The 9,329-nt window shown below is 33.7% G+C and overlaps 1 protein-coding gene across 1 annotated transcript; it reads right to left on the bottom strand.

Annotated features, from left to right (window-relative positions):
* Nucleotides 1-773: 773 nt before the first annotated feature.
* LOC123899110 (ribosome-recycling factor, chloroplastic-like) lies at nucleotides 774-7,954 on the bottom strand. The gene is made up of 11 exons (XM_045950173.1): nucleotides 7,774-7,954; nucleotides 7,601-7,700; nucleotides 7,417-7,486; nucleotides 6,936-7,031; nucleotides 5,121-5,218; nucleotides 4,669-4,780; nucleotides 3,168-3,209; nucleotides 2,894-2,950; nucleotides 2,738-2,788; nucleotides 2,280-2,336; nucleotides 774-984 (listed from the first exon to the last, which is right to left on the bottom strand). Exons 1-11 carry the CDS (start codon nucleotides 7,862-7,864, stop codon nucleotides 967-969), a joined length of 792 nt encoding a protein of 263 aa, XP_045806129.1. The 5' UTR covers nucleotides 7,865-7,954; the 3' UTR covers nucleotides 774-966.
* Between the last annotated feature and the right edge of the window lie 1,375 nt (nucleotides 7,955-9,329).

Here is a 9,329-nt window from a genome sequence, read left to right as displayed (position 1 = left end):
GTAGCAGATGTTACAAAAATGCCGTTATACCGTCCTCTACTTAAGTAGCAGACGTTATAAAAAAAAACAAATCTGGTAGGATGTTTTTGAGGTGTATCTACTTTCTTAGTAGCCGACAGAAGTATTTTTATAAATTCATAGGACGCGCGAGAAAATGAGTAGGGTGGTAAAAAAAATATCGATAAAGATTAAAGAATACCATTGCATTTTATATATATATTGTGAATGTACCTTGGGAAGGCATCACTTAAGCTAAGGCTTCACATCCCTCCTTACTAGCAACCCTGATCTGTTTTCCATCAAGCAAAGGAAAATGACATCAACACGATTGATGTTTGAATTTTACTTGCTAATGAGCAAGTAAAATTCAAACATTTGTTGGTCGATATGCCTAAGTTCAATTCTCCATCTAGAGAGATGGTTTGATCTCTGAACTCTTTGCTTGAGAAATAAATTGGCTTGGCCCAAGACTTGTCTATTTAGTTGACTTGACTTTGTAATCGACTCAAGTTAAGGTCAACACATTAATTCCAAGACTACTATATCATAAAAGAGATCTCACTTTACTATAGAAATCTTTGATAAAATTTTCTTAAGAGTCTCTTTGCTAAACCGCTACAAGCTCTAAAACATGAGTGGCGGATTTTTAGATTTTCAAGGTGGACTAGGCCTAGGGTGAGAGAAGGTGAACCAATATGTTCCAAATTGAGTACTACTCTTACTAGTCTAAGAGTCTAATGCCAATAATGCAATTGTGAAGAAATCCAAATTTGTATGCATGAACTCACCTTTTCTATTTGAAAAAGCATTATATTTAACAGAAAAAGTTGTCTTCCGTATAACAAATAAACAAATACATCAATAATCAAACTTAGCTTATATCAACAACAAAAACTACGCAAAGTAAACACAATTTGACCTCCTTTAGATAGACCTCAAGTAAGATTACTTTTTTGTACCAAAGGATCAAACAGTCAGCAACTCCTGAAAGAAAGATAAGAAAGAAAGAAGTTACTTGTCAAGCCCTATACACACTCAAAAAAAAAAAATATCACTAGAAAATAAGTTTAGGAAAAAGCTCGTAGCAATGACTATAATACAATCATGCATAATTTGATTTTGAGAGATGTAATTATAAATATTTAATCAACTATAACTTCTTGTTTGTTGATATCCTTTTTTTTCTCCCAGACACAAAATTAAGTGAATATGCAAATTAGTCATCCAAGTTGTGAGCTTCCATAACAAAATTACTGAATTTTACGAACTGACAAATACTTTTCTGAAATTGTAATGCATCGGTCAAAAAGGTCCCTCTGATAACCTCTGCTGTTAGTAGGGCTAGAACGTGGCATGTTAAACAAATGTGAGACCTTCCGCTCGGATCTCGCATCACTAAGGACTATATTGCATATGAAGTTTACGAGGTAAAAATTATTTTTACGTGTTTGGATCCCAAACCAAGGTGAGAGCTCCGAAGTTGGCATGAAAATGCATGAATTTAACATGTCACATATGTTTCTAGTGATGTAGGATCCATGTGGAAAACCAGATATTCATTTAACACCCCACATTATAGCCTCTAATGGCAGAAGTTAACGGATGAACCTTTTTGACTGATGTGTTACAATTTCATGAATGTATCTGTCAATTCGTAAAATTCCAAGATTATTTTGACCGATACTCACAATGTTGAAGACCAATTTGCCTATTCATTAAAATCTTCATTAAGTTATTAATATTGAACACAATCAAGTCGAAAGCACCAGATTTACTCTAAATGTGCATGAGCTGAGGGAATCCTTTTACCCATTATACCATGTTCAAATGAAACATCTTTTGCCGACCTTTACATAGCTAATTCCCAGCACATAATACAGTGAAAGTGAGACGGGGAGAACATCAAGAAAATCATAGAAGTAATTACTAGAACCGTATTAGACCCAATTTGAGCGTACTTCCAAAAAACTAAAAGAATCTTGTAACAACGGCTGATTTAAATTATAGTTGTTTCTGAGAGTTGAAATGAATTTCTGTTTCTCAATAAATTTCAGAAGCTCTCATTTAACTTCTCTGAATAAACAACGAACACATAAAAGCTACTTTTGTAAGTGATGAACTATTAACTCATTTTAGCTGAGAAACTTCTTCTTTTTCCCTTTAATCTACAATCTCATTTGAAAAATGGCTATGCGAGTGTAATCCATGTTTAAGCATCTCATTAATCTATAATCTATCATAAGCTCTAGATAGACTAAACAAGTAGAAACATATAATACCTTTTCTTTCTGTTTGTAGATGGCATCAACCTTCTTTATGTAATCATCTGTCAGCTTCTACAAAACAGCACAATTACCATGAGAAAAAAAATCAATTATGCATATAAATCCATCATCCATCAATAATGAAATAAAACAGCCAATTGTCCTAACAGGAAAAATTCACACTGACATTGAACGGATAGATAGCCAAAAATTGATCTGCTTGATAGTTGCTACAATATAACATAATTAAATAGCACCCCCAAGTTATGAAGACTATAAAAATTACCATGTGTTCTGCAACACCAAAAATGCATAGCATTGTTTATTGTATATTTGCACCTTGAGGTTGTATTTGTGATTGTTCCATTTTACAGTAATGCATCATTCCCCAATAAAATCAGAAAAGAGAGATGGCAGCAAGAGTTTAAATAGACTAAAAGCACATTGTACCCTATATGAGTGTATCAAGTTACCTGCAAGTCGCTAGACAAATCCTTCACATTATCTTCCGAGAGCTTTTTATCCTATGAGAAAATTTCAATGGTGATCAACAAAAGGTAGATGGTAGACAAGGAAGAAATTACTTAAGGAAGTTAAGAAAGAAAGGTAAGCAATTCAAGGAAATAAACCTTTTCAAGTTTTTCATAAGCTTTCAAAGCATCTCTTCTTATGTTCCTCAACGCCACCTATATAAAAGAAGTGAACATGCCAAATCATTTAAAAGATCGTAACAAACAACTGCAATTTAAGCCAAAATATATATTCTAGAAGCATATGGCATGTAAAGCTATATGATTTACATTGAAAAAGGAAAGAAAAAAAAAAGTCTACATAAATTGGCAATAAATAACAGGCAATTCATTATCTCAACAAAAGTGTAATTCATTTTGTAAACACACCCACCTTCCCTTCTTCAGCTTGTTTAGCCACTATCTTTGTTAGTTCCTGAAAAGGGAAAACAAAAGTTCTAGCTTAAGTTATTCAATTGACACCACAAAATCCGCATATTCTAATAGACCTTCAAAATATTCTTTCTATATAATGCAAATATAAATAACCATTATAAATGGCACAGTTTCATAATAAGGTAAATGAATAACCGAAACAATACTCTTGGGATTATGACCAGGAATACCTTGAAATATTTGTCCTTGATAAAATCCCCTTTGTCATTAATTATGATTATAACCATAATTTATTCTTTCGTGTGTATTGTCTCTCTTGTATATATAGTTGTAGTGTTGTACAGATTCAATTGTAAAGAATAATAGAATCATTTCGGATTGTTAAGCTCTCTAGTTGATACCTACCAATATTTTTTCATCTGACATATCCAGTCTAAGGTTTCAGCCGTTGTGATCACTGGTCCATTGTCAATACTTGACTGCTCACCTAATTGATACACCCCCCCCAGCCCCCCCCAAATCCATCTCAAAAGCTGCAAACACGTCTCACCTCCGTGTGCCATCACCAAAGCTTGGTTCATGCGCTCACATGCACAAGTTTTCAGTCCATTGTTATAAGGCACGTGAGGTGCACTTACTAATTTGCGGCCACTACCAAATATCATCGATACAAGGGTGGCAGAGAAAACCTTCGTTGTTCTATTGTAAGCTAGATTGCTACACTTAAAATCATCATAATTCCTTGCATAGGTTTCCCAATAAAACCACCAATGTAAGGAATACCGAAGACAGAAGACCGAGTTTAAGAGGATATCATCTATTTTCTTCCAGTGAACATAAGAAATACCTTCAGTTCAAGGTAGCCCAATAGACTTTTTCTTTGGCCACTGTAGCTCATACTGAAAATTCTCACTCTTAGATCCTAGTTGACAGAGTTGGCTCCTCACATTTCACACCTATAGAGCTTGCTTGTAATAAAAAATTCGTGTTGTTTCCTCTTTCAAAACAAGGACTACATGCATAGAAGTTGACTGTCACTTCAATAGAGAAAAAGGGACATCATCAAGGCTTCTTTTGTGAGCTCCAAGGATCTGTTGTTCGATATCTTCAATAAATCGTTACAAGGACCTCAGATAGTTTATATATATGCTCCAACTTGAGGAGAAGTGTTGATGGTAATTATAATTATCATTTATTATTTCCTAAATTTTTTATATAGTTTTGATAGATAGTTTAATTGTTATTGATTTTGCTACTAATCTTGAGGGATTTCAATTATATATCCCCTGTACATAGTTGTAAAGAATCATTTGTTAAGAATAATATAGAAGAGATGATGCTATGCCATTTCGAAAATAATTAAATAAAGAATTAAAACCAATCAGGAATATTACTCTGAATCAGTGAAAGTGAGACTGTAATTCACAGAGAAAAAAAACGACACAAGAAATCTCCTAAAAGAATTTAGACACTACGCCATCAATGGAAGTTGAAAATACCTTTCGTCGGTCAGATGTCAACTGAGGGATACTCAACCGTATCACTTCTCCATCATTATTTGGAGTCATACCAACATCAGAGTTAACTATGGCTTTCTCAATTGCCTTCAAGCTGAAAATCAATATTAGTAACCAAGAGCTCACTGAGAATTATTCTTCACACAAGATACCATATTGACACATTTAATCACAACTAAAATTATTTGTCTCGTGTTATTGAAAAATGTCTCAAATGGGATTGTATGCAATAATACATGCCACTTTTACTCTCAATCATTGACTAGTATACACAATTCAATGGAGAGAAAAAGAAGTAAGTCGTACAGATAATTATGAGCATGCAACACATTAAAAAGAATACAACTATGTATAATAAGTTTGAATAAGATCATTTTGATTTTGCTTCTCGATTTCATTCTTTCTGGTTTATCATGTATAAGTGCATAACATACCTTGATTTGTCATATGGCTGCACCAAAAGCGAACTGGCATCAGGAGTGCTTATTTGAGCAATGGTCTTCAAACCAACTGGTGATCCATAGTATTCCACCTAGAACATGTTATGAAACATTTCACTACAGGAAAAAACTCTAATAAAAAAATAAAACTAAATGCATGTGGTCACCTAAGTTTAGCATATATTTAAGGTGATGATGACATTGATATCGCAGTTTTTACCATTATGCAGTGTAAGTATATGCAAACTACACGAGTTGAGCCAAAACAAAAGCAAAATTTATCAATTACGCGGAGCAGTTTATCATGACAATAGGATGCCCCATAGTTTCATTATATATTAGTAATACTAGTAAAGAGCAATGGGATGATCAGACATAGTAGTAATAGTTAAAATTACTAAACACATCATTGTTGTATTGTCAATCGTGAATCACTAAAAATTGTGATCTGTTCAAATTCTGCTACACTATAATTTCATAGTGCCGCTATTTGACAACAATTTGTACTAACTACTAAATAGCATATTACGGAACAATAATGATTTGTTTGAATTCTGCTATGTTGTAGCGCTATAGTCGCTGTTTGGCAACACTAAAACCAATCCAAATCAACTAAAAGGAAGTAAACGCAAGAAAAAGCTGATAATAAGAAACGGAGGTCATGCAATGAAAAGTGATCATGAGTCATGACAAACAAGTAGCAATTACTAGTGATTGAACTCAAGTGGTTAATGAGCTCCCCCTGGGATGAATAATTCGGGAGAACCTGAATTCGATTCCTGGGAGGAACAATTTTTGGCCAAACATTACTTAACTCGCAGCAGAACTCCGGATTATCAGGGGCCCCTTCCCCCGAGAATCGGAGGATTAACACACAAACAAGTAGCAATCACTACTTAAAAGTAGCAGGGCTGCAACATACAGTTCATACGCGTGTTCAAAGGCTGCATGATGTGGCAGAAGTGTTGTTAGATGTTTGTTCAAAGGAAACTGACATAGTGGTATGCAGGTTTTTAATGATTATATGGGGAATTTGGAATAATAGAAACAATGAAGTATGGAATCAAAGGCAGACTAGTGTGCATCAGATTTGTGTTGGTGTTTTCACTATGTTAGAGGAGTGGAATGTTGCTCAAAAGTATCGTAGCACACGAGGTAGAGGCACAAACTCGTAACGACAACACCATGCAATGGAATTCACCAAGACAAGGATGGGTTAAATGTAATGTCGATGCAGGATTTAGTCGAGGCTTTAACAAAACCAGCTATGGCTGCTGCCTTCGAAATGCAGAAGGAAACTTTATGTCAGCTTTGACAGGATGGAGATGGCCGCAGCTTGAAGTACATGAGGGAGAAGCTATTGCTTTATGGAATGCCATGGTCTGGATTAATCGCATGGGACTGCATAACGTCCAATTTGAGACCGATTCAAAGACGTTGGTGGATGCCATCAAAGCACGTTCATCAGGAGTGTCAGAGTTTGGAATTATAGTTTCCAATATTTGTAATTTACTAGACTTAAATAATAACTTTGAGGTTAAGTTTGTCCGACGTCAAGCGAATAAGGTTGCTCATTGTCTATCAAAGGTGGCCTTTTCAAATGCTAGTCATCATGTTTATGATTTGAGTCCTCCTTGTATTCAGAATTTTTTAATCAATGATATGAGTTAAGTTTGTTTGTTTGAAAAAAAAGTTATAAGTCCAACTGATTTAACTTTGCAACTACGAATTAAAACCATTTCAATGCCATACTCATTTTGCAGCAGAAGCAGATTAAAAAAGAGAGTAACAATGCAATTGCAAACATACCTCAATTTTGTCAAGCATAGAAGGGGTTGCTCTCCCAGTTCTTATGGAACCGAAATTAGTCCGAACATTTTCAAGAGTACTTTCCATCCTGCTTTTCTGAGAAAGGAAAATGGAGAATAGAACACATTACACATTAAAATTTCAAAACCCCCCTTTCATAAAAAATACTCCTTCCGTTCACTAGGTCAACAAAAGTCTTAGAATTGGGGATTGGGCCTAACTCAACCCTACAAAACTGGTTTGTAAGGTGGGGATTGCCTCGGGCCAACTCACATCTGATGTGGGGCTTCTTAACACACACCTTCACGCCCAACACTATTGGGCTTGGTGCGTGGATATAAATGGTAGGTGGCCAAACGGATCTTGGAGAGGCTCTGATACCATCTTAAAAAAAGTTAAACCATATACATTAACTTTTGTTGACTGAGTAGTCTCTTATAAGAAGACCCAGAAACAGGAAACTTTATGGAGAGATTCTTACCACATTTGTCTCAATAGCTGATTTTTCAGCTTCAATTTCTTCAATAGTAGCAGCCCTCACAATTCTCTTTCTGGAAATTATAAAAAAAAAAAAAACAAATTACAATAAAAACCAAACAATTGAAGTAGTTCAACCAAAATTGAAAAAACAGACACTACTACTAGAGTGATGAAGATTTTGGTACCTTCTTTGCAAAGTGGACAAGCCTTTAGAGAGTGTGAGGCTTCGAGGGAGCTTAAGAGTGACATAGGTTGAAGAGCGTTTGAAGCTGTAAGAGGAGGATTCTGCAGAAAGAGTGAAGAATAAGAAAATGTGTGAGAGAGTGGAGAAAATGGGTATGAAGAAGCATATATATACCTGAAAGAGAGAGAAGAATGGGTTTGGAGATGTTTTGGGGTGGTTGGAAAATGGAACGGAGTGGTGTTGTTTGAGAGAAAGAGGTTGCCATTGAGTTGAGAGAGATGAGAAGAACGGTCACATTCACGAAACGATCACTCTACGCCTTGTGTTGTGTTGTGGATAACAACAACAATGGCTTGCGTAAATTTAAATTTTACATGGTAATTTAGTTAAAAAAAAATAAAAAAAAAAAAAAAAAATTGGTTGTAACAAAAAATTACAAGTTAGTTTATTTGTCAACACTGATGTTATTCACACATTCAAATTCAAGAAATAAATATCAATATATTTTCCATAAAAAAACATAAATAAATATGAAAGACTCTCTAAATCATATCATATTCACAACAAATGTTAGTTGAAGGGTAGTGTATCAATTGCGATCCTTTCGATTTTTAATTATTTTCATTTTCTCCATTACTAAATTATTTAAATATTTTGAGATGTAAAAAGATTTCGGAATCATTTAATATCATACTTTTACATTTATATTTTCAAAACTATATATTTCACTCCGTCCTAAATATAATAAAAGATTTACTTTTTAGATACAAATTTAAAAGTTTAAGCAAATCTCCAAATGATTTCGGGTCTGTTTGGTAAAAATAAGCTATAAGCTAGCTGATAAGCTAGCTTATAGCTGAAAAGCTAGCTTATAGCTGATAGTTGAAAAGCTAGCTAACTGAAATTAAAGTGTTTGGTAAAATTAGCTTTTAAAGTGGTTAATAAATATAAAATGACATAATTGATAGTGGATAGTTTCTTTCTTAGAGTGGGTAGTTATTAAATTAAAGGGTAAAAATGGAATAAAGTATAAAAAGCTATAAGCTATAAGCTCAAACGCTACTTGAAATAGCATTTGAAAAAAAGCTATAAGCTAGTAAAAAAAACTTGTTACCAAACACCTCTAATTTTTTGAAACAAGCTTATAAACTCATATAATAAGCTATAAGCTAGCTTATTTGTGTTACCAAACACACCCTTCCTCAACATTATTGAACTATAATTAAGAAATTCTAAGAATTCTAAGAAATTTCATCTCTAAAATTAGGACAAAAATTCTAATGATATTTTTATTCGGAAAAAAGTTATTTAGAAAATTTTAAAAATATATGGGATAAAAAGGAGTAAACGTAAAAAATAATGAAAAATTTAATTGTAACATGACAAAGCATACCTAACAAGTTTGGACCTAAGCCCAACAAATTTTCTAAGGAAAAATTCTCTTCTCTCCCCTAAGACTCTTCCCCCCCCTCCCCCCGATTTTTTTTTTCATGCATAAAAAGTTCGAAAAATATTTTCTGAACTTTTTCTAATGTAAAATATTATTTTCAATGCCAAAAAAATTTTAAAAATATGTTTTGAACTTTTTTAACAAGGTAAAAAAAATATTTTCGGGAAAAAAAAAGTCCGGAAAAAGCGAATGATTCTTTTCTAAAAATGTTGGTGTGACCCAAATTCTTTAGACCCCCAAGTTTCTCTCAAGCCTGCCAATTTTCACTTTTACCGATAAA

Source organism: Trifolium pratense, linkage group LG1 (genome assembly GCF_020283565.1).
Source record: "Trifolium pratense cultivar HEN17-A07 linkage group LG1, ARS_RC_1.1, whole genome shotgun sequence".
Taxonomy (NCBI): domain Eukaryota; kingdom Viridiplantae; phylum Streptophyta; class Magnoliopsida; order Fabales; family Fabaceae; genus Trifolium; species Trifolium pratense.
Note: the sequence above shows the minus strand (reverse complement) of the source record. Positions and strands in the feature narration are given on the sequence as shown.